We start from the raw sequence: 24,726 nt of genomic DNA, 5'->3' as shown, positions 1-24,726 counted from the left end.
CCTTGCCTAGATTATAAACTTAGCAAGCACAGCATTTTCTATGACTTCCCCGGGCTCCGCAATGCCTTGCAAAAAGAGCAGGCACAGAGGCATTTCATGAATCCTTTTAAATCATAAGTCCCTAAGCAGAAGGACCTGACTTAAACTTCAGGAAGTAGCTGTGAGGACAGGGTGGCAGGAAATGACAGCAAACCTGAATACGGAACTGAAGCAGCAGCTCAGAATTTCTTGATCTGAGTGGCAGCAGCCAGAGAGCGGCAGCCGGGTGTGGTTGTGAGGATTTGGAAGCCGAGAGCAGTCACTCACACTGTTGGAGGTGAGCAGTGGGGGTGTGGGAGGGAGGGTCGGGTGGGGTTTGGGGGAGGTGGGGAGCATAAGTAGAAGTCAGAGGAACTTACCTCTGAGTCCTTGAGGAGGCTAAGGGGTGCTGCTATTAGCCTTTGAAGCCTTGTGTGACTGACTACAAGGCCAGGGTGTGAAGGGTTGTGGATAATGAGAATCCGCAGGTAGAAACAGAGAGAGGACTGGGGGCCAAAGCACTTCAGTCAGCAGCCTGCCAAGACCCCAGACCAAGCCAAGTGCTGTCCGCTCTCTTCTGATGACCTACAACCCTCTCTGGGTCTGCTGTGGCTAGGCACCGAGGTGAGAGGACCACAGGATACAAAGGTGAAGTCCTTGTCCTCGAAGAGCTTACTTATAGTCGAGCCAGGGAGGCAAAATCCACACCAGAAATGGAGTAACAGACCAGGAAGTACTAGCTACTGTATGGCAGTGTTGAGAACCAAGCAGACGGAGTCATGGCTCGTTGGAACTAGCTTCTGTGATTGAAGGCTCACAGAATATCAGAAATGGGACTTCTTTAGATTAGCCAGGTTGAGCCTGGCATCTAGTTTTCCAGTGGAGAAACAACCAATAATTATTCCGTGATTTGCTGAATTCTTTAATGGCCTACTCTGGACTGCTGTCTGGCATTTAAATACATACTTTATGTGGATTCTCTTAACTGTGTGCCCACAAGGATTCTTACCCAAGTCTTCCAACTACTAGTACACACAGTGTACTGAAGTTGTAAGTCAGTCCTGGGATGAGACCCTTCACTGTGCCTAAGGGCCCTGTCCAACCACAATCTTCTTCGGCCTCCCTTCGCTAGAGAACACTTCCTGGCTTCCCTGTTTCCGGCCAGTAGCCTTTGATACCATATTGTTTCTAGGTCAGAAACTCTGCCCTGTATTTCAAGAATGGGTTAACATGGGAGGCTTCTGGGGGAATCAGATTGAGGACTCAGAGGAGCAGTCGATTGGAGGACAGGGTTACCAGTCTTCGTTGCTTCCTCATTGCACACGGATCCTTCAGAAGCTTCTCCTTTCTAGTTTTCTGCAGTAAGTCCTGTTGCTGTAGCCCAGCCCAAGAGTCAGGGCTTGAGAGACAGAGCAGCCAGGAGGCAGGATCAATAGGTATCGTCCACCTGCCCCCACCCATAACTGTCAGCCTGATGGGGCAGGTAGAACTCCTCTTAGACCTACTCATAGTTAGGCACCTCCGTCGCTACTTCTCCAGTGTCCTCTCCGAATCTCACAGGCAGTCGTTTTGACAACCAGGTTTTGTTGCGCACAAGGCCACTGTGAGTCTGGGCCAATGCCACGATAGCAGCAACACCCAAGATGGCTTCGCCCAAGACTCAGTGTCTCTTGAATAAGCACCCCTTCCACCCCAAATGGAACAGAAGTTTTGTCCTTAAAACAAAAGTTGTTATAGAAATATAGGTCATACAACTTTTGCCAATTCGACATTTTTTAAATATGGAATTGTATAATTCAATAAAGCCAATGACCTCAATCAGGTTGTGGAGCCATCACCCACACGGATTGCCACGTTGTCCAGCCTCATAAATAGAAGCACGCAAGGTTGGCTAAGCAAAGAGCCCCCTCTTTCCCTTCCCTTCTTGCTCCTAGTGACCACTGTTAAACTCTGATTTTTGTAAGATTGCCTATTCTACGTGTTTTATATTCATAAGATCAAGCAATATTTTCTCTTTTTGTGACTGACTTATTTCACTCAGCATGCAGTGGTCTAAAACGCTCACCCGCTCTCCCTCTGAGTTTCTGTTCTTAATATACATAAGGTATCATGCTCGGTAAAGTAGCGGTCACCATGAAGGAGGAAGACTCTCAGAGAGATGGATTGATGCAGCGCCTGCAACCGTGGGCTCACACATTACTACAATTGTGAGGCTGTCACAGGACGGGGTTGTGCTTTGTTCTGTTGTTCACAGGATCATTATGAGACAGAACGGACTACACAGCAGCTAACAACATAACAACATCAACATAAACAGCAAGAAACACCTGGAGCTTGTTGTGTTGTTCTTGGCTCCAGCATCTTTCCTCTCCCCCTCTACTCTTGATCGTTTCATCTAACTATTCCTATCTTCTGTCGCCCTCAGATGTGGAAATCTGTAGTGGGGCACGATGTATCTATCTCTGTGGAGACCCAGGGAGATGACTGGGACACTGACCCTGACTTTGTGGTGAGTTTGGAAGTGATGATGAGGGTGCTGGTGGAAGCCTCTGGGCTGCGGTGTGACCTCTGACAGGTTGGGAAAGCAGTCTGGAATGGATACAGCACTCATCAGGGGCCACTTCTAGGCCAGGTTGGCCTCATGAGTGAGCAAGTGTGGTATCTGATGTTGAAGATAGAAGGAGACAGGTGTAGAAGAGTTGGACAGTGGGATTGACAGGTTATGACAGGCTATGCCAAAAATGAAAAGCAAGTTCACAGGGGCTCTGTTGGTCTCTCATCCAGGACATGTGTGGTTGGGAGGGATTGGGAAGTTGGAAAGAAGTGGAAGGAAAAATATGAGGGGTGTGGAGTAGGAAGGAAGTTGGTTCAGTTTACCAGGCTCATTTTTAACCAGTGATGAGAGTGGGGTCAACTGAGAGAGGAAACTGACTAAAGAAGCAGGCTGAAGGAGAAGTGCTGGACACGTGTCGCAGCCGTGTGACCCCTAGTGTGGCACCTCTCTTCCCATTGCTCCCTGCTGAGTGCTGTCTTTTGCAGAATGACATCTCTGAGAAGGAACAGCGGTGGGGAGCCAAGACCATCGAGGGCTCTGGGCGCGCAGAACACATCAAGTAGGTGCCAAGAGAACTGGGGAGAGAAAAAGGGGTGTGAAGGAAGAACCCAGGGGAAACTCGGAGACTCGTGGAAGGGTGAGAAGAAAGGCAAAAGAGAGGAGAGCTCATCTGGTTGTCAATGTGTGTGTTTTTTCTTGAATCTTTCCCTATCACACCTGCTCTCACTTGTTGACAATCTCATTATCTGGCATTTTTCCATTTATGATCGTGGTTAAAAAAAACTACTTTGTGACCATTGTGCATGTTAACGATGCATACCTGAAAGTAATGAACACCAACGGGTATGATGACTACATTATTATATAACTGCCAAATTACATCATGACATACCCACCACATTTATCACCCTTCAACTGCCAGACTACATCATGAGATAACTGTCAAACCACTGAACTTCCTGGTCCAGCCAAGTTGGCGCAGCACCTTAACCATGACCTCCGGTGCTCCTCACAGTTCACCAAGGGTGACATGCTATTCCTAAGGTTCTCCTCGGAAACTCCTCCGAAGTCCTCCGAAGTTGACAGCCTAGTTCATCTTTGTAGTCTGTTCTTAGTCCCGAAAGCTCTGCTGAAACATGTTAACCTTTGGGGACCTGGCTGGTACTTGAACGACCAGTGGAATAGCTTCTAGCATCACAGCAACGTGCAAGCCACCGCAGTCCAACACGCTGACAGACAAGTGGTTTTTACAGCTAGTGTTGGGCTGTGCCCGTCGTTAGGGTCAGAAAGGAATCACTAAGGTCTTTGGAGGGGAAGGGAAGTTGGAGAGAGAACGGTAGCTGTAGGGCTGAGATGATTCAAAGCAGGAAAAGGAAGTGAATGTGGTTTTCATCATCCTTTTTTTTTTTAGCTCGTCTTGAGTAAATTTAGTTTGGGGAGTGGCTTGGTGATGCATCTCTCCAGCCCCCATAAGTTGAACAAAGGAGACCTATGGGACGGACCTATGAGACCCACGAGCTAAGCTTTCCTTTAAGGTTGCTGTTCTGTCTAGAATGACTTTTTAAGTGCATTGCAGATGGACCTCAATAATATACTGCCATCAGACTCATAAGAGCTGAGCTCTCTAGGAGATTTTTAATTTAATACTTTCTTCTTTTGTTTGGTAGTTAAGAAACAACTCTATTGACATACTGGTAGCCCTTTTAGGACAATCATATTGTTTGATAGCTGCTCTAAGGATCTATGGTTATATGGTAGAAGTCCCACAAATACTGAATCCCAGGATTTGAAAATGGCCAGAAGAGATTATCTTTTTTTTTTATTTAAGAAATCATTTTATTGGAGGTTCTACATCCCCACATCAGTTGTATCAAGCACATTTGTACATAGATTGCTATAATCCTTTCCAAAATATTTTCTTTCTACTTGAACCCTTGGTATTAGTTCCTCTTTTCCCCCTCCCTCCTACGCCCTCCCACCCTTGTGAACCCTTGATAAATTATTATTATTTTCATATCTTACACCATCTGCTGTCTCCCTTTACCTGTGTTTCTGTTGTTAGTCCCCCTAAGAAGGGGAGAGGTGTTAAACATCCATCATTGCAATTGGTTCCCCCTTTCTTCCCCTTCTCCCCATATCTTCCACCTACCCTCATGGTTTTACTACTCCCATTGCTGTTTCTGAGGGATTTATCTGTCCTGGATTCTGTGTGTCCAGAGCTAAGAAGAAATTACCTTGATAAATTTTGTCATTTAAAGGATTAAAAGAAAAAAAATCCTTTTCACTCTTGTAGGACTTTACATTTCCACATCCGTTCTTGAGCCAGTTAGTTAATTCCTGCTAAAGTACTTGTTAGAATATTGAGATTGTACAGAATCTAGAGACCACTTTAGGGAGAATTGACCTCTTGGAGGTAGTGAGTTTTCTAGTCCGGATATGTTTTCACTTCGTTAGGCCTTCTTTCCCCCCTCTTCCCCTGAAGTGTTTGTGGTGTTCAGGTCTTCCACATGTTTTTCCCCAATGATTTGTTCCATCTGGCCACCTTCTCCATACACCCATCAGCCTGGCATCCTGCCACCTAACACTGCCCGACACTCCACATTTGCTCAATGAAGATTTGCTGAGCAAAGGAATGATGTAGGTAGGACTTACTTGAACTAGCTTCAGCTCTAACCTAAAGAGTTTGATAAGGAGTGGATCTTCTCAAGCTTCAACTGTTTCCTTCAAATTACACCATCGGTTGGCATGATCCCTTGACTGGTCCGCTAGTTGGACATCTCATTTTCTAATTAATTAAAAAAACTTATTTCAACTGTAATATAGATAGGATCCATGGAACAATCATTGGGATCATTAAAGCGTTTAACTGAATTTTCCCATTTGAAAGTAATTTGACTCCATTTCCTTCACTCTTGCTCTGAATACTTGAGTTGGGTAATGTTGAAGAGTCGTTGTTATGTTCTTGGAACCACTTGCTCTTTTTGACCTTGAGCACGGTCCTCAGTCATTGGTGTTGATGAACTAGCGAAACAAGGATCTCTGCTTTCACGCTTGCCAGAGGCTTTAGAGCAGGCGTGGTTACAGAGGGTTCTTCCAGCACTCAGCTTCTGTTCATCGGGGTTAAAGCCAGCTTTCTAAAATTAAACTGGCGAAAGCTCCTCCTTCCGATATGTTTTTAAAGGCCATTAACGAGATAATCACACAAGGCTGCCAGCTGTGGGATGGCCATCCTGCTGTAACCCAATGATGTGGTTTCCCCAGCTAGTGATTCTAGATGGAGTCTCAGTTCCATTGCTATTTCAATACTTCCAACCCTCCCTTGCTTGCTACAGGAAGTCCTTTTTTATTGAGAATTCCCTGGCCCAAATGTTTCTAAACAGCACCCCACTCCCACCCCTCCTCCCCCCCTGCCCCTGTGGTTCTGCTGTGTGTCTGCTTCTCAGTTGATTGTCACTTGTTAGTGCTGGCACTGAGTTACAGTTCCCTATGGACATTTGCTACACTCCAGGGTGCAGCTCTTCTCCTGTACAGATGGAAGTGAGAGGGGAGTAAGCCAGAGGCTGCCTGCTTGGGCATTGCTTTCTCTTGGCGGTTGCTGCTCTTGTTGGGTGTCTTCTGGTTGAATTGGACTCGTGGCCACCCCACGTGACAGAGACGAACTGGCCATGAGCCTTCCTAATTGTAATCTTGATGAGAGCAGGAACTGCAGCTGGGCGCCGATGTGGGCACAGCTCCTTTCTCGGAGGAGCAGAGTGTCCCAAACCAAGGTTATTTAGGTCCTAAAGTGCTAGAGAAATTAATGATGGGTGAATTTTAAACTCAATTTTCATTTATTAGTTTTCTCAGGAATGATCAGATCAGGCTTTTGGGAGGAAGGGGGCTAATTCATGACAAGAAAATACACAATAGAAAAAAATAGAAAAATGTTTAATTAAAAAAAATACACAAATGCTCATAGGTAGATAATGTTTCCTAATGCTACATATTTTCATAAATATAATTTCTGAAGACTTACTAATCTACCCTGAAGGACCCTGGTGATGTAGGGGTAAGTGCTGGGCTGCTAACTACAATGTCTGGCATTCGATCCTACCAGCCCCTCCTCGGGAGAAAGAGGAAGCTGTCTGCTCCCATAAAATGTTATAGAAACCCCAAAGAGCACTTCCACTCTGTCCTATGAAGACTCCATGAGTCAGAATCAACTCAATCACAATGATTTAGAATTTTTTTTTGCAATATGCCTTAGAAAATTGACATTGCAAGTACTAGCCATGTAGATTGTTTTCTTGATTCTTCTTCTTATGTATAATTAAGCTTTTCTATATTTAACGTTATTCCCATAGGTGCCCAGTACAAGAATGTATAAGTAAAAAAAGACGTAATATTTATATGTTTGAAACAGGTTACTTAATGGCTAGAACTAAGTCCATTTAGAGCGAAAATCACTGGACTATACATAGGTATCAGGGTGCTCTGATAGTTGGGAACATGAGAACCTGGGCCAAAGATCAGAAAATGATTTGAGTGAGCAAAGTAGCAGACTAGCAGAACTAATGTTGGCTTAAGGAGCATTTCAATCAAGCTATGGTGTGTACGCCACTCTGCTTTCTTATTTCCAGACCCATTACGCGTATGTGGTGGAGGCTCAGGTTATTGCAAACAGCAGACAGAAAAGACCTCAAGGCTTCCCTTTGTCTGAGAAGGCGGTGTGGTGACCTTGTGCTACCTACGTTTCTGTCATGTGGTTACTTCCAGCATCCACCAGCTGAGGAACAAAGTGTCGGAGGAGCATGGCGTTCTCAAGAAGAAAGAAATGGAATCGGGGCCCAAAGCATCTCACGGCTACGGAGGCCGGTTTGGAGTAGAAAGAGACCGAATGGACAAGGTGTGTTTAAAGAGTTTTGGTTTGTTTTTTTAATACCTTGAACAATGCGTGTTGGTATTATGGTGTAAAACTCACTCAGATAGAACACTTGTTTGGATTAGAAAATCTAGTATCCACATAATATTATTTGGCGTACTGGCGGCCTATTGCAGCCCCAATCATGCTGTACCTGCTGGACTGGGGAAGAGAGTGGAAGGACAAGTGTAAAAACAGGAAAATATGTTTTAAACTTGTTTTCTGCTTTTAAATATTTTTATATTATGTGTACGCCACAACTTTATTATTTCTTATCGTGTGGTCAGTATTCTTTTGTATGTAACCAAAACCCAAACCTACCACCATCAAGTTGATTCTAACTCAATAATGACCCTATGTAGGCTTTCTTAGGCTGTAACAGTTTTTCCTGAAGTACTTGATAGCACCCCTTGTCGGGGGTGATGGAATGATCCAGGGGGTTGAAGAAGCAGATACCTACACTTTATCCCAGGTTATGGGCTATAGAACAAAAGTTTTTAATTGACACAGGGGCACTGGATTTTTTTTAACCCCTGCAGAGGAGGGGGTAGGTCAAATAAGTTTGAGAACATATACATCTTTTTTTTTTTTCTAAATCATTTTATTGGGGGCTCATACAACTCTTATCACAGTCCATACATCCATCTGTTGTGTCAAGCACATTTGTCCATTTGTTGCCATTATTGTTTCCAAAACATTTTCTTTCTACTTAAGCCCTTGGTATCAGCTCCTCATTTTTCTCATCCCTCATGAACCATTGATAATTTATAAATTATTATTATTTTTTCACGTCTTATACTATCCGATGTCTCCCTTCACCCACTTTTCTGTTGTCTGTCCCCCAGGGAGGGGGTGATATGAAGGCTATTATGATCAGTCGCCTTATCTCCCCCCACCTTTCCCTTACCCTCCTGGTATTGCTACTCTCATTATTAGGCCTGAGGGGTTTATCTGTCCTGTGTTTCCAGCTGTTATCTGTACCAGTGAACATCCTCTGGTCTATCTGGATTAGTAAGGTAGAATTGGCATCATAATAGTGGTGGGGAGGAAGAATTAAAGAACTAGAGGAAAGTTGTATGTTTCATTGGTGCTATACTGACCTTGAATGGCTTGTCGCCTCCCCACAACCCTTCTGCATGGGGATGTCCAGTTATCTACAGATGCACTTTGGGTCCCCACTATGCACTCCCCCTCATTCACAATGATATGATTTTTTGTTCTGGGACTTTGATGCCTGATACCTGATCCCATCGATAACTCATGATCACACAGGCTGGTGTGCTTTTTCCATGTGGCCTTTGTTGCTTCTCAGCTAGTTGGCCACTTGTTTATCTTCAAACCTTTGAGACCCCCCAGATGCTATATCTTTTGATAGCTGGGCACCATCAGCTTTACTTCTGCAACCTGCTTTGTCTTCAGCAATCATGTTGGGAAATGAGCATCATGGAATGCCAGGTTAATAGAACAAAGTGTTCTTGTGTTGAGGGAGTACTTGAGTAGAGGCCCAATGTCCATCTGCTACCTTAATACTAAACCTATAATTATATGTACATAGATTTATTTCCCTATGGTCATAAAAAATATATTTACAGATGGACATACCTGTATTTAGACCTCTCCCAATGAGTTACATTGCCCTTGATCACACCTTACCACGCCTCCTATGCTCTCCTCCCCATCGATTTTACTTGTTGTTCCATTGGCCCTTGGGTTTGTTAACACCCTCTTCCTTCCCGCCCTCCCTCCCATGTCCCCCTGGAACCGTCAGTACCATTGTTTTCTCCTCCAAATTGTTTAGCACTCTTATCTAGATAGCCTTGCAGAGATAATAATATGCACAAAACGCAAGACAGGGAAACAAAGCAACAAAAGAAAACTAAATAACAACAAAAACCAATGACAAAAAAAGAAAAGACTATAAATAGTTCAAGGTCTGTCTGTCGACCTTTAGGAGTGTTTTCTGGTAGAGTCTGATGGGGTACCATGCCCTAGCCCCACAGTCTATTTTTGGTACTCCCTCGAGACTTGCTGTTTTGTTGCACACCCTTAGTGGTTTGCCTCAGTGTGGTGGGGTCAGCACAATTCCCGCACCGTGTCTCCAGTGTTGTGTCCTGTAGCGCTCTAGGTCAGTAAGGGACATTGTGTCTAATAGTGGGGCTGGCCCTATGATCCTCTCTGTGCATTGGCTGCTCTGAGCAGGAATATCGTCCTCAGGACTTGGTGACAAGGTTGTGCTCCGCTCGCTCTTCCTCTCACTTCATTTGTTCCTGTGTGCTCTAATCAGACATGTCCCTCGAGCTATAGCTTCAGTGCTTGTTTCAGTATTGTCCTCTGAAGTGAATTCTTCTGCAGGGAAGCCGGGGGGTGGGGGTGGGGTGGCGGGGGGGCTGCTCACGTAGTTAGGATTGCAGCTGGCCACTCAGACGTCTCTATTTGTTCCCTGCTCAATGCCATATGTTGCATTCATGTTTTGGAGCACCAGGTTGAAGTCTGGTCCCTCTTTCCCTGTGGAGATGTAAATAATACCCTCCCTTGGGTGCGTTAGTACCCTGTCCCCCTGATACCCATGTCTTTTTTTCTTCGCCTCCCCTCTATTTTAGTTGGCTACCATATGTGGTACCATATGGCTACCAGACCTGGATTTGGTCTGGCCCCTGCCATACTACCTGGACCTCACCCCAGGAATATTTATATACAGTAGTGTTTTCCCTATGCCACTTTTGCATTTTTAAACTTACCTCAGCAGACTCATATTGTACTTGTCCTTTTGTGCTTGACTTACTTTGCTTAGCATAATTTCCTCCAGTTCTTCCCATGCGGCAATGTACTTCATGCATTCATCATTGCTTTTTAGGGATGCATAGTACTCCATTGTATGTATGTACCAGTTTTTTAATCCATTGGTCTGTTGATGGAAATTTGGGTTGTTCCCAACTCCTTGCAATTGTGAACTGTGCCACAATGAACATTGGAGCACAGATGTCTGGCCTTGGTTTGTTTCTTGCCCTTCTGGGTATATGCCCAGTAGGGGGATTGCTGGGTTGTATGGTAGCTCAATTTCTATCTGTTTTAGATAATGCCAAATCAATTTCAATAGTGACTATACATACCTACAGGTCCATCAGCAGTAGATGAGAGTTGCTGTCTCACCACAACCCTTCTAACCCTTGTTGCTTTTGATTTTTTTAAAAAGTTTGTTATCTTTGAGGGTGCTAGGTGATATCTCATTGTTGTTTTAATTTGCATTTTTTTATGGTTAATAATCAGGAACATTTTTTCATGTGTGTATTGACCATTCAGATTTCTGCCCTTGTGAAACTTCTGTTCAGGTCCTTTGCCCACCTCCTCAGTGGGCAATTAGTTGTTTTCTTTTGGGAAGCTAGCTGAGTATTGTAGATTTTAGTAATAAGGCCTTTGTCTGATGTGTCATTGCTAAAGATGTTTTCCTAGTCTGTGAGCGCTCTTATTACACTCTTGGTGAATTCTTTCTATGTACACAGGTGTTTTATCTTCAGTGTATTCCACTTGTCAATTTGTGACTCATCTTATTTGTGTCCTTCCCTATCTCTGATAGCCTATGTATTCCCTGCACCAAAGTTCTCAAGTTTGCCCCAAATTCCCTCATTGATGACCCTACTAGTTTGGGATTTTACCTCGAGGTCTGTGATCCACTTTGAGTTTATTCTTGTGCATGGAGTGAGATAAGGGTCTTACTTCATTTTTTTTGTAGGTAGATATACACTTTTTTCCAGCACCACTTGTTGAAGAGGGCACCCATGTCCCATTTGTTATTTTTTGGCCCTTATAAAAAAAATCAGTTGTCTATATGCTGATGATTTTATTTCTGGGTTTTTAGAATTTTTCCATTGGTCTGGGTATCTGTCATTATACCCAAACTAGGCAGTTTTGACCACTTGGCTATATGATAGGTCCTAAAGTCAGGTAACGCAAGCCTTCCCACTCTGTTCTTCTTCTTGAGGAGTTCTCTGCTAATTCGGGGCTTCTTCCCTCTCCATATAAAGTTTTTAATCAGTTTTTCCAATTCCTTGAAGAAAGATGATGATAATTGTATTGGGATTGCATTAAACTTATATAGTGCTTTGGGCAGAACTGGCATCTTTACTCTATTGATTCTTTCGATCCACGAGCATGGGATGTTCTTTCATTTCTTGAGGTCGCTCTTGGTTTCTTGTAATCGTGTTCTGAAGTTTTCATCATATAAATCTTTTGTTTTTTAAGTTAGGAATATCCCTAGATATTTCAATTTGTGTTTGGCTATTGTGAAGAGTACCACCTTTTTGATCTCCTGTTCTGTGGTCTTGTGCAGTATGTATAGCCATCTGGTAGACTTCTATTTGTTGATCTTGTATTCTGCCATCCTGTCATATTCCTCTGTTGCTTCCAGGACTCCCCTTGCATAGCTTTTGGGATTTTCCATATATAAAATCATGTAACCTGTGAATAATGATAGTTTCACCTCTTCCTGTCCCAGGCAAATACTTCTGGTGTCTTTTCTTTGCCTTATGGTGTTAGCTAAGATCTCCAGTACAATGTAAAATAGGAGTAGAGACAAGGAGCATGCTTATCTGGCCCCCTTTTTTAGTGTGATTATTTTCATCTTTTCTCCATTGACTACCACGTTGGCTATTGGTTTTTCATATATAGCTCCATTCCTATCTTCTTGAATGTCTTAAACAGGAATTGGTGTTGGATGTTGTTGAATGCTTTTTCTGCACCTATTGATATTATCACGCTATTGAATTATCATGTGGTCCTTATAGTTTTTCATGTCATGTTGAACCATCCCTGCATCCCTGGTATGAATCCCACTTGGTCATGGTGAATTATTTGTTTTATATATGTTTGTATTCTATTGGTCAGTATTTTGTTAAAGATTTTTGCATTGATGTTCACTAATGATATTGGTCTGTTGTTCTCAATTCTTGTGGGATCCTTGCCTGGTTTTGGTATCAGAGTTACACTAGCTTCATAGAAAGAGTTCAGGAGATTGCTCTTTTCTGTTCTTGAAGAGTTTGTGTAGGATTGGTGTCAGTTCTTCCATGAATGCTTCTTAGAATTCTCCTGTGAAGCCCTCTGGTCCAGGAGAATTTTTTGTTGGTAATCCCTTGATAACCCTGTCTATTTCTCCTATTGCTGTGGGTCTGTTGAGATTCTGGATGTCCTTTGTGGATAGTCTGGGAGGGATTGTTTTTCCAAGAATTTGTCCATGTTTTCCAAGGTGTTGAATTCATCGGAGTACAGTCCTTCATAGTACTGTGTAATTACCCTTTTGATTTCATTAGCGTCTGTTGTAATGCTCCCTGTTTCATCCCTTATCCTTGCTATTGAAATTTGTTCCTTCCTTCCTTTAGTTAGGTTTCCCAGTGGTCGATTCTGTTTGGCCTTTCAAAGAACCAACTTTTAGCAGCATTAATTTTTCCCATAGTTTTCTTTTTTTCCCTCTCCCAAATCTCAGCCCGGAATTTTATTATTTCTTTTCTTTTGCTATTAGTAGGATTGTTCTGTTGACTCTACTCTAGTTACTATAAATTTTGTGCCAGCATATTAATCATAAGTCTCTCTTCCTTTTTCATGTGTGCATGTATTGCAATAAAACTTCCTCTGATAACTGCCTTTGCTGTGTCCCATACGTTTTAGTATGCCATGTTCTAATTCTTGTTGGTTTCCAGAAATTTCCTAATTTCAACTCTGATCTGGGCCAGTACACACTCCTTTTGCAATAGAGAGTTATTCATCCTCTAACTGTTTGCCCTGTTTTCTTCATCTTCCTTTTGTTGATTTCCAGCCTTACAGCACAGCGGTCAGAGAGAGAGAGTTCTGTATGATATCAATGTTCTTTAATTTATGCAGATTCGACTATGCCCCAACATGTAGTCTAACTTTGAATATGTGCCATGTGAGATTGAAAACAATGTGATTTTTTTTTTTTTTTTTTGGTATTTGAGTGAAGAGCTCTGTAAATATCTATCAGGTCAAATTGTCTAATTGTAATGTTTAGATCTCTAGCCTCTTTACTCAGTTTCTTTCCCTGTGGTCTATCTTTCTCAGAAAGCGGTATATTGAAATCACCTAGTATGATTGTTGAGGCTGTGATTTAGTTTTTCATCTTCTGGAGTGTTTGATTGATGTATTCAGTGGGTCTCTTGTTTGGGGAATATATGTTCATTATGCTTAGTGGTTCTTGGTTTACAGTTCCCTTGAGCATTATATAGTGTCCCACCTTATCTCTTTTTATGGTTTGCACTTTGAGGTCAATTTATCCAAGATTAGGATTGCAATTCCTGGTTTTTTTAAATTGCTGTTTGCTTGGTATGTTTTTCTCCCACCTTTGATTCTCAGCCTATTTTTGTCTGTAATCTTGAGATGGGTCTCCTGTAGGCAGATTTATGGGTTGTGTTTTCTAAGCCAGTCTGCTAGCCTCAGTTTTTTAATGCCTGAATTCAGTTCATTGATATTCAGGGTTATTACATCCATCTGTGGACTCTGTGATGTCATCTTATACCTTTTGTATTGGGTGTTTTCCTACCCTCTCTTTCTTATCAGTGTGTTGTGCATGCATGTGTGTGTTTCATTCTTGACTTCTTTCCACCCTTAAGCCAATGCTATCTTGAGGTCTGTTTTCTCTTTGTTGTCCTCCAGGTGGGGTTGTTCTATGTGGCAATCTTTTATTCGTGCTCAGTGAATGCTGTTCTTCTGCCCATACTGGTTAGGCAAGGATCTTTGGTAGGGCTGGGTTTCTTTTAACATTGAGTTTTCTCATGTCTGGGAAGACTCGTACTTCTCCATCTATCTTGATAGATAATTTGGCTGGATAGAGTATTCTTAGGTTTGCATTATTTTCCTACATATTTTGGGAATTTGTTACGCCACTCTCTCCTCTTCTTCATAATGTGTTCTGATAGGTCTGAGCACATTCTTATTTGGGAATCTTTATTTGTGATTGCCTGTTTTCCCTAGCTGCTCTCATGATTTTCTCCTTTTCCTCAAAGTTGGATAGTTTTATTGACCTTGATGGCTTCTTGTGATTTAGTCCAACTGGCATTCTTTCAGCCTCCTGAATGGTTACCTGGTTTTCATTCATCAAGCTGGGGATGTTTTCCTCCAAGAATTCTCTAACTATTTTTGCAGATGACTTCTTAGTTGTATCTTCCTTCGGTAATCCAATTATTCTGATGGTGTTCCTCTTTATAGCATCAGACATAGCTCTTAGGTTTTCTTCAGCTTCTCTGATGAGCTCATTAGACTTTTGTTCATGTTTGTTAAAGTCTGCTTGGCTGTCCTCTAGGTCACTGGTATGGTTCTCTGCCTCCTCTGGTCAGTTGGCAAAATCTGTGAGTCTGCTACTGGTTTTTGTTATCTCATCACTAAGTGCTTGTATTTCCATTTAGTGTATGGTCTTTATCTCCTCTATTATTTCATCCTTTTTCTATTTTTCTTGCCTCATATCCTGTATGACTCCAAGGAGCATTCTGAAATTTTCTTTCTGTAGCAGATCAATGTCTGCTTCTTCTATGCACATCATTAGGTTCTGGACATCTTCTGTCATTGGCTTTTGTTTCTCCTGTTTGTTTCGTTGAGGTAGTTGGGGCTGGTTGCTGTTTGTGTTGTGTTGTTTTAGAGGAGTCTGGTACCATTTTCCAGAGAGTCAAAGAGCACTGGGTTCTCTCTGGGAGACTCGTAGGAATGCTTCTTTGAACTGTTTGCAGCTAATTTCACTATGGAATTGGCCTACCACTTTATCCTCCTGTGTATTCACTCTTTCTCTAGTCAACCAGTGTTCTGTTATTTGGAGGCAAGTTGGATGGTCTGGTTAGCGAACACTGGTTGGGTGGCTGTGGACCCGTGAGGATGGTGCTTCACTGGATGATCTCACAAGAAACCATGATGGTCTGGCCCATGGAAACTTGTGGCACTGCAGAGGGCATGCAGGGGTGCCTGTTGCAATGGGAGTGCCACAGAAGGCAGGTGGGTGTGCCTGCTTTGGTGTAGAGCCCTTTGGATGGTGGGTGGAATTTCCCTGGTCAGCTAGATCACCGTGGAGGTTGAACAGTTTCCCGCAGCAGAGTGGAGCACTGGAGAGTGTTGGCCGAGATGCCTTAGGCCATGTGAGGCACTATGACAGGCAGGAGGAAGTTCCCTCAGTAACGTGGACCACAGAAAATGAGTAGGAGCTCCCCTAGCCACACAGGTGGGACTTCCCCCAGATGAAGGTGCATGGGATTTCCCCAGCCACATGTGAAGCACTGCATAGGTGGTTGGGTGAAATTTCCTTGAGAAGAAAGTGGGCAGGATTTCCCCTGGTGGAAGAGGGGTGTGCTTCCCTTAGCTTTAGATTACACTGCAGAGGGTGGAGCTCCCTCAGCTGGGTGTAGGGGAGACAGAAATGCCCTAGGCTAAGAGTTGTGGCCTGGAGGTCAGCAGTGGCTTGTGAGAAAAGTGAAGAGAAAAAGAAAAAAAAAACAGCTTGCTGAGACTGGGGGGTGGGGGGGGAGGGGGGAGAAAGAAGAGAGGGGAAAAAATAACAATTGAGCTGAGCCCCAATCACTGACTGTGGGGTTAGAGGGGTTTAAACTCTGTCCTGAGGTAGCAATAAGGTGTGGCTCTGTTGAGATAAAGCCCTTGGGCTGGCTCAAATGGATCCCGGCTCCAGCAAGACAGTGGTGGGGCTAAGGTTAAACCCTAGCTGGCCTCCACTGTGGTAAGCCCAAGACCCCAGCTCCTTAAAACCTGGTGAATCAGTGCCTACTTATCTTTATGATGCTCCTCCTGTGACCTGGTAGTGTGGAATTTTCCTCTTAGTGACTCTCCTGGGCTGATTTCTGCAGAGTCCCTCTGGTATGTGTTACTCAGATGCCATCTTGCCGGAAGTACAAACCTATGCATCTTCACGGGATCAGACAGTCTCATCTTTTTCCCTTGCGGAGAGGCTGGTGTTTGTTTTCCCTAGTCCATGATCTCTTTTTAAGTTTCAGTTATTTAGTATATGTATTATATCCACTTTTCCTTTTTAGTGAACATTTTATTATGAACTAGGTGGAGAACTCTGGGGGTTTGAACTGCCAATCTTATGATTTACAGTTCCAAGGGTCACCTGACAAAGGCACCATGCTCCATAGAAATATCTAGTATACATATGTTTGAAAATTCTTAATATGAACTTACTCATTAGATGCCCCTCAAATGTAAATATTTAATTTGCTTTATCCATTATAATAAAAAGGTTTTAATTCAAATGAAAGTGTCCTCAATGGATGCTTTTACAGATTGTGATAAGAGCTGTATGAGCCTCCAATATAATTATTTTTAAAAAAGAATAAGAAAGTGTCCTATGCAGATACAGAAATATGGCCAAATGAGTCCCGATGATCTCATATAATGCAGAGCATCACATCAATTTTTGGGTTGGTGCTATTTATCCCTGCATGAGATTAGCAATATAAGGGTAAAGAGAAACTTTCTAATATCTTCTTAGTTAAGACTTTTAAAGATGGCATTATTATTTTACTTGATATATTACTTAATTCTCAGATCATGAAGACATCATATATAAATATTAAAAGACAAATATAAATATTGTTAAAACCAGATGGAAAACAACACAGGTAGGTAAGATAAATTGTAGAAGGGACTGAGTGATATATCTGCTATATTGACCAACCTCTGGTATGAAGAGTCAAAACAACAAAAATCACACTCACTACCATTGAGTTGATTCTAACTCAAAGTGACCCTATGAAAAGTCAGTCAGTGTTAACTACCAGGGCATGAGTGGGGCTTCTGAACTTCAATGCTACACGGAAGAAGAGATCCAAAACCAAAACAGCAGGTTCTTTTCTGAAATACTTTATTATAGCTCTTGTGTCCAATCAGCTGTAACTGGTATTTCCTCATACTTACTTAGTTTCTATGTTGATGGATGAAGCCCTTATTTTAGCTTTATTTCTTTTTTCTACTCATTTAAACACAATTTTGTCTACCTAGTCTCTATTCTTCTTCCCTGCCCATCTTCTTGGACTTCCTGAATGATGGATTCCTAATGGTATTCAAGAAAAGTCACCTTGCTCTCCCATCCATCGTACTCCTTGGCATCAACTGTCAGAGGCTATCAGTCTAACTCAGAATGGGTTATATTCTCACATTCCACTATCTCTGTTTCTTTCATGGTATCCCCTCTGGCTATTATTATCATCTTGTCATTTATGCCGTTGTGTTTTTTTCTTAGAGTGCTGTGGGCCATGAGTATGTTGCTGAGGTGGGGAAGCACTCTTCTCAAACGGATGCTGCCAAAGGTTTTGGGGGCAAATATGGAGTTGAGAGAGACAGGGCAGACAAGGTAAGTGGCAGCTCTTTCCCTAAGTCATTCACCTCAAATTACACTGGCCAGACCAGCACTCTCCCTGGTATGTGGGCCTGTGATTCTGCACTCTTCCTTTGTATTTGGGTCTGTACTTCTCTGGTGGAAGAATAAGGCAGAGGATGCCAGCTCCCTTGACATCCCTCAGCAGAGCACTAAAATCCCCCAGGGCTCCTCTGAGTCATTGGGAAGTTCTTCTGTTGGCCACATACTGGGCTCAAAGGCACTCATTTAAAGGAGACAAAGACTCTCAAACTCTTTCAATAAGATGCCAAAACCAAATTCATTGCCCTGAAGTCAACTCCTACTCACAGAAACCCTACAGGACAAGGTAGAACTGCTCCTGTCAGTTTCAGAGATATTTCCCCCATGGAGTGGCTGGTGGTTTCAAACTGCTGATCCTCAGGTTAGTGGCCCAACTCATAACCACTACTCCACCAGGCATAAGGGATCCCTTATGTTATAAGTTGTTATTATACTTGTCTGCTGAAGAGAGAAGAGGAACACTTCTTTGGGCCCAATATAGAAACCTGATCAATATTGTGCCTTTTAGGTAAACAGAGGTATCTGTTTAAATATTTTTACCGATGTACAAATAATCTAGTAAAACAACTAATTAAGGTTATAGAAGGTAGTTACTTCTCATGGAATTTGACATTAATCTCTAATGTGGGTCTTTTAAAATATTTCTTTCTACACAAACATAAAATATTTGTTTGTTTTTCATAAAACAGTTTTAAAGATGGATTAAAAGGACAGTTTGCTTACAGGATATCATGCACCAAAAAGTAAGGCTGACACTTACAGAGGTCCTCAGCTTTAGACTTCATTGAACTAATTTTAGTTCAATGAATAATATTTCTTCCTTGCAGCTCCTTGAGAAAAAAGGACCTTTTTTTCTTACAACAATCTGATTTTTTTTTAAACCAGCTGTGGGCTAAGTGCTAGAAAGTTATTTGTTTTCATTGTAGACCAATACATAAATAAAAATAAGGAACAGAAAAATTAAGAACACACTATATAGGCAGTTCGTAGGTTAGAAACCCTTGACAGACAGCTCCTACTTAGTCTCTAACAACAATAGCAAAAACCCAAATAACCAAACTTGCCCCCATCCAGTGGATTCTGACTTCTAGCAACCTTGTAGGAAAAGGTAGAACTGGCCCTGTGGGATTCAGAGATGGTGACTCTTTACAGTCACTTAGGAGCAGGTGTTTTGTAATTGTCTGTATAGAGCAAAGGAAAGGGGCAGCAGGTCATTGTTAAAAGCAGTGTACTCAGCAGCTCAAAGCCACCAGCAGTTCAGTTTGAGAAAAGACCTGGTGAGGAGCTTCCTTAAAGATTCTGAAGCAGTTCTACTATGTCCTACAGGACGGCTGTGGCCAGATACAAACTCAAGAACACACAACAAGCCTGTAAATCGGGTTGGAATTTCCTGTTTAATCGCAGGCCCTCCTGTCCGATACCTCATTGTCACATCGACTGTCTCAGGAGCCACAGACTGAATCACCTAGACAATGTGTGATTATCATTTTAGCCTTGTAAATCAATACGTAGCCATTAGTTTTTCAGATGCAAAGCCTAGACTTGCTTCCAGACCCACAGTTCCTGAGCCAGGTGGGGAATACAGCTGCATGGCTCTTGGTGGAATGGTAAGCAAGGAATGTCTGCATCCTGGCTGACCCCAGGACTGAATATGCCTGATACTGACAACATCATTTAGCTCTGGAGATGAGCTGGGAGTGGAAAGAAACTGGTGGCTCTGTCTCTAACCAATTCTCTCTCCTTTTCTCTGTAGTCAGCGGTTGGCTTTGATTACAAAGGAGAAGTGGAGAAGCACACATCTCAGAAAGGCAAGAATCCTGCCCTTCAGCCCTAGCAACTCCACTGACCTGCTATTGCACTCAGACTCATTGTCCAGGCGCTGTCACCAGCTCCCATTAGTTCCAAGACCCACCACTCTATTGCCTTTTTAATCAAAGCCTGTCGTAGGCTTCAAAAAGTTCATGGAGATTTCCCATTATTTTTTCATTCCATTTTTCCCTGGATTTTCCTCTTCACCCTTGCTACTTGTATTTCCTCCTGAAATTGCTTTTCCTACCACTGACCATGTTTTGTAGTCTCTCATTTTCCCAGGTTGTTGCTAGATCCCATCGCTTCTGACTCATAGTGACCCTTTGTACAACAGAATGGAACACCACCGGGCCCTGCACCATTCTTACAACTGTTGTCATGGTGGAGCCAATTGTTGGGGGAGCGATATCAATTTATCTCCTTTAGGGTCTTCTTTTTCATTGCCCCTCACTTTACCCAGCATGATGTCCTTCTCCAGGGACTGGCTTCTCCAGGTAACCTGTGCAAAGTATATGAGACCAAGGCTTACTATTGTTGCCTTTAAAGAGCATTCTGTCTGCACTACCTCCAAAACAGATCTTTTCGTTCTTTTGGCAGTCCATGGTACCTGTAATCAATCCATCATTTCTTCTTTGATCTTCCTTATTCAATGTCTAGCTTTCACATGCTTATGAGGTGATTGAAAATACCATAGTTTGTGTCAGGTGCACGTTAACCCTCAAAGTAATATCCTTGCTTATCAGTACTTTAAAGACGTCCTGTATAGCAGATTTACCCAATGCAATGAGTTATTCGATCCTTTGACTTCTGCTTCAGAGCATTGATTGTGAATTGGCCCAGATATGAGGATTTTGGTTTTCTTTCCATTGAGTTGTAATCCATGCTGAAGGCTGCAGTCCTTCATCTTCATCAGCAAGTACTTCAAGTCCTCCTCACTTTCAGCAAGCATATGTGTCATATGCTTATAGCAGGTTGTTAATTAGCTTTCCTCAATTCTGATGCCTCACTCTTCTCCATAAAACCAAGCTTCTCATTTGCTCAGCCTACAGATCAACATTTTCCTCTAATAGATTAAAAACCATGCATTCTTCTTTATTTTGAGAGACTATCCTTATGTTTCAATATGCATCTTTGACTTAAATTTTAAATCACTATCTTCTTCTTGAGTAATAAAGGAAATTATATTTTCACAGCAATATTTATAGCAATCATATCAGAACCAGCTTTGGTTCTACCTTGTCTTGAAGCCCCACAAAAAGCAATCATTATTACTTAGTGAATGTTTATTTAAATTGACCAACATTTCGGCATTTGTAGTAATTTTCTGGGTCATTATTGTTTACTTCTAGGATTAATTTTCTTCTTGATAAAGTACACCCTTTGGTATTTTTTTTTCAGTCAGAAAAATGTCTTTGTTTTGCCCTATGTTAGTCCGGTAGACTAGAGAAACAAATTCATAGACACTCATATGTGTGTAAGAAAGAACTTCATATAAAGAGTAATTGTACATTAAGAAAACATCCTAGCCCAGTCCAGGTACAGTCCATAAGTCTGATATTAGCCCATAGGTCTCATACCAATCTATAAAGGCCTCTTCAGACTCACAAAACACATGCAATAACACCGAATGAGTGGGAAATCTGGATCCAGAGACGTTGTAAGCATCTCAGCGCTGGCAGGGGTCACCACATGGCTTCTCAAGCTCAGGACAGTAGTGTAGCTCCACGTATCTTGTCAGCTACAATGTCTCCTAGGAAGTGAGCAGAGAAAGAGTGTCTCCCATCTCCAGGGAGGAATACAGGAGTTCCCAGAATCCTCAGGAGAAAGCCATGCCCACACAGAAGCCTCAGTGGCTATGACCTGATTGACAGGCTAGACCACTCCTTCACTCAATCCTATCAACTTGACAACAGATTATATAACTACCACAGCCCCATTCTTATGGTTATTTTCACTCCAGCACTTTGAAAATATTTCAGTTTCTTTGGCATCTCCTTATGTCAGTCTAATCATCATACCCTTGTGAATAATATGTATTCTTTCTCTTTGTCTCATTTTGCAATAACATCCAGATGTATCTAGGTGTTAGATCTATTTTTATAATCCTACGTGACACCGTTTCTCTTCAACCGGAGACAAGGCATTTAAAAACTGTAAAATAGTCTTATGAATTTTCTCTTTGAATCATGCCTGTCTAGTCTTTTTCGTGCCTTCTCCTGGAACTCCTATTAGATGTGTATTAGATCCTTTCATCCTCACCTTCCTATCTGCCCTTTTGCTTCAGTATTCAAATCTTTCTTTCCTTAGCATCTGTGCTGCATTTTGAATAATTCTCTTAGCTCTATATTATGTATTCTCTCAACTATTTTAAATGATTGTTTAACAGTCCATTCAATTTTAGACTTTCATGTCTGTTAGCTTGTTTTTTAACCCCAAGTCTGCTGATTCTTTTTAACTTACAGTCTTATGATGTATTTAAAAAATGTCTTTAAGCACTTTCATGATTTTAAACATATTTATTCTATAGCTTCTGTCATATTATTATATTACTAACAATTTTTAACTCATTTCATTGGGTGCTTTTACAGCTCTTATAACATTCCATATATCATTTGTATCAAGCATATTTTTGCATATGTGGCCATCATCATTTTTAGACATTTACTTTCTATTTGAGCCCTTGGCATCAGCTCCTCGTTCACACTCCCTCCCCTGTGATCCCTTGATAAATTATAAATTATTATTATTTTCATATCTTACACCAACTGCTGTCTCCCTTCACCCAAGTTTCTGTTGTTCATTCCCCTGGGGGTGAACAATGGGTATTATGTATGATCATTGCTATCAGTTTCCCCTTCCTCCCCTCCTCATCCCACTTTCTTCCTACCCTTCTGGTATAACTACTTCCAATTCTGTTCCTGAGAGGTTTATCTGACCTGGATTCCGTATGTTGTGAGCTCTTATCTGTACCAGTATACAGAACTGAAAGGCAGGACTGGTTTCATGATAGTGGGGAGTTGAGGAAGCCTCAAAGAAGCAGAGGAATAATGTGTGTTTCATCAGTGTTATACTGCACCCTGGTTGACTCATTCCGTCTTTGTGACCCTGCTGTGAGGGAATGTCCTATTGTCTTCAGAAGGGTTTTGGGTCTCTGCTCCAACCCCCTTTGTTCTCAAAAATATGTTGTTTGGTTGTTATTTTGGGTCTTTTGGTGCCTGTTACTTGATTCTATTGACACCTCGTGATCTCACAGGATAGTGTGCTTCTTCTAAGCTTGTTGCTTCTCTGCTAGATGGCCACTTGTTTAACTTTAAGCCTTTAAGACTCCAGATACTATATCTTTTGATAGCTGGACTCCATCAGCTTTTTTCACCACATTTGCTTATGTACCCATTTTGTCTTCAGTGATCACGTCGGCAGGGTGAGCATCACAGGATGCCAGGTTGTTAGAACAAAGTATTCTTGTGTTGAGGGAAGGTTTGAGCAGAGACCCAAATTCCATCCACTTCTTCAATGTATTGCCATATGACTATGTGTACCTATGCCATATGAATATATGTACGTCTATATTTATGAATTAATATATTTGTTTAAGCACACACTTAGGTTTATACCACTATCCAAAGCTTTGCTTCCTAGATCTTTTCTGTTTCTTTTTTCCCTTCCTCCTGCCTCACCATCACACTTGCTCTTCTTCTGCCTATTAGTAATTCTTCTCATCTAGATTGCTCCTGCTCCAACACCACCAGGATCTCTACGTCCTCGTTGTTGATTTTAATTCCCTAGTTGTTCTCGTCTGTGGTGTTGTTTGCTTGCTCCCCTTCCCCCCTCCTCCTCCTTCCCCCAAGTCCCTCCAGAATCATTGTCCCATTGCTTTCTCCTTGGGCTTGTTTCCCATGCCTATTTTATATAGGTAGGCACAACAACCATAACAGAGACAAAACAAAAAGAAAAAAAAGATTGAATTAAAAGAGTAAAAACAAAAACAAACAAACAAAAAAGCATACATAATTCTAGGTTTGTCTGCTGACCTTTATGTATGTCTATCTCCCCACCAGTCCCGTGGGTTCCTGGAACTGCTCCTCCTAGCCTGAAGTCTATTTTGGAGGCTCCTGGGGGTTTTGTAGCTTGCTTTGCTCCCACTGCTGGTCTGTTATGTTCCTTTCTTGGTTTGCCCCACTGTGGGGGTGGTCAGACCAGACACACTCCCCACCATGTGTGCCAGTATTGTGCTCTATCATGGTATGCTCCAGCCAGGGGACATCGTGTCTCAAGCTGTTGTCAGTCCTACAGTCCTCTCTGTGCCTTAGCAGCTCCATGCAAGGATGTCATCCTCTAGGCTTGATATGCCAGTATGGGGATCTATTCCCTCACTCTCTCTTTTTCCTTCTTGGTTTGCTTCTGTATGGATGTGGCAGGCCAGTCCCTCTCCCCAGCTTGTAGGTTCAGTGTTGTCCTGTGTAGCACATATTTCTAAGGTTGTGGTGGTGATCAGTTTGACTCTGATTGGGGCCAGCCCTGTAGACCTCTATGTTCATGAATTGCTCCATGTGGTTACGTTACCTTCAATGTTGTAGGGTTTGCAACCTGTGGTAGGGTTTGCACTCAAACTCCCATTTCTGTGGAGACATAAATAATACCCTTACCCTGAGTGGATTAGTGCCCTACTCCCCAAGTGCCATCATCTCCCTCATTTTTTTTGATTCTCCCTTTTCTTCACCCACCCGCCTTTCCCCTTCTTTGTGTTGGAATGACATGTACAGCCTTGGGATTGGTCTGTCCCATGCCCAATTGCCTGTACCTCATCCTGTGAAGTGTAAGACAAATGACTTTTCTTCTATATCTACTGTGCTGATTATACTTACCTCTGTGGACTCATGTTGTACTTGTCCTTTTGTGATTGGCTACTTTGCCTAGCATAATTGCCTCTAACTCTTCCCATGAGACAATGTGCTTCATGTGATCATCATTGCTTTTTAGGGATGCATAGTACTCCATGCTGTGTTTGTGCCAGAGTTTTCTAGT

General features: G+C 42.3%; 1 protein-coding gene across 2 annotated transcripts in view; it reads left to right on the top strand.

Annotated features, from left to right (window-relative positions):
* Window positions 1-231: 231 nt before the first annotated feature.
* Window positions 232-24,726, top strand: part of HCLS1 (hematopoietic cell-specific Lyn substrate 1) — a 37,704-nt gene continuing 13,209 nt past the window's right edge. Inside the window, exons 1-6 of one of the 2 annotated variants that reach the window (XM_045294266.1) lie at window positions 232-316; window positions 2,444-2,527; window positions 3,058-3,131; window positions 7,328-7,457; window positions 17,716-17,826; window positions 19,646-19,700. In XM_045294266.1, the coding sequence (XP_045150201.1) occupies window positions 2,444-2,527; window positions 3,058-3,131; window positions 7,328-7,457; window positions 17,716-17,826; window positions 19,646-19,700 (454 nt within the window). In that variant the 5' untranslated portion in view covers window positions 232-316. The remainder of the gene's footprint in view (window positions 317-2,443; window positions 2,528-3,057; window positions 3,132-7,327; window positions 7,458-17,715; window positions 17,827-19,645; window positions 19,701-24,726) is intronic. The other variant, XM_045294267.1, reaches the window with a different exon arrangement.

The sequence above is a fragment of the Echinops telfairi genome, unplaced genomic scaffold (genome assembly GCF_000313985.2).
Source record: "Echinops telfairi isolate 266 unplaced genomic scaffold, ASM31398v2 ScPeMD7_3509;HRSCAF=4178, whole genome shotgun sequence".
Classification (NCBI taxonomy): Eukaryota; Metazoa; Chordata; class Mammalia; order Afrosoricida; family Tenrecidae; genus Echinops; species Echinops telfairi.
The sequence above is the reverse complement of the archived record's forward strand: the minus strand, read 5'-3'. Positions and strand labels throughout refer to the sequence as shown.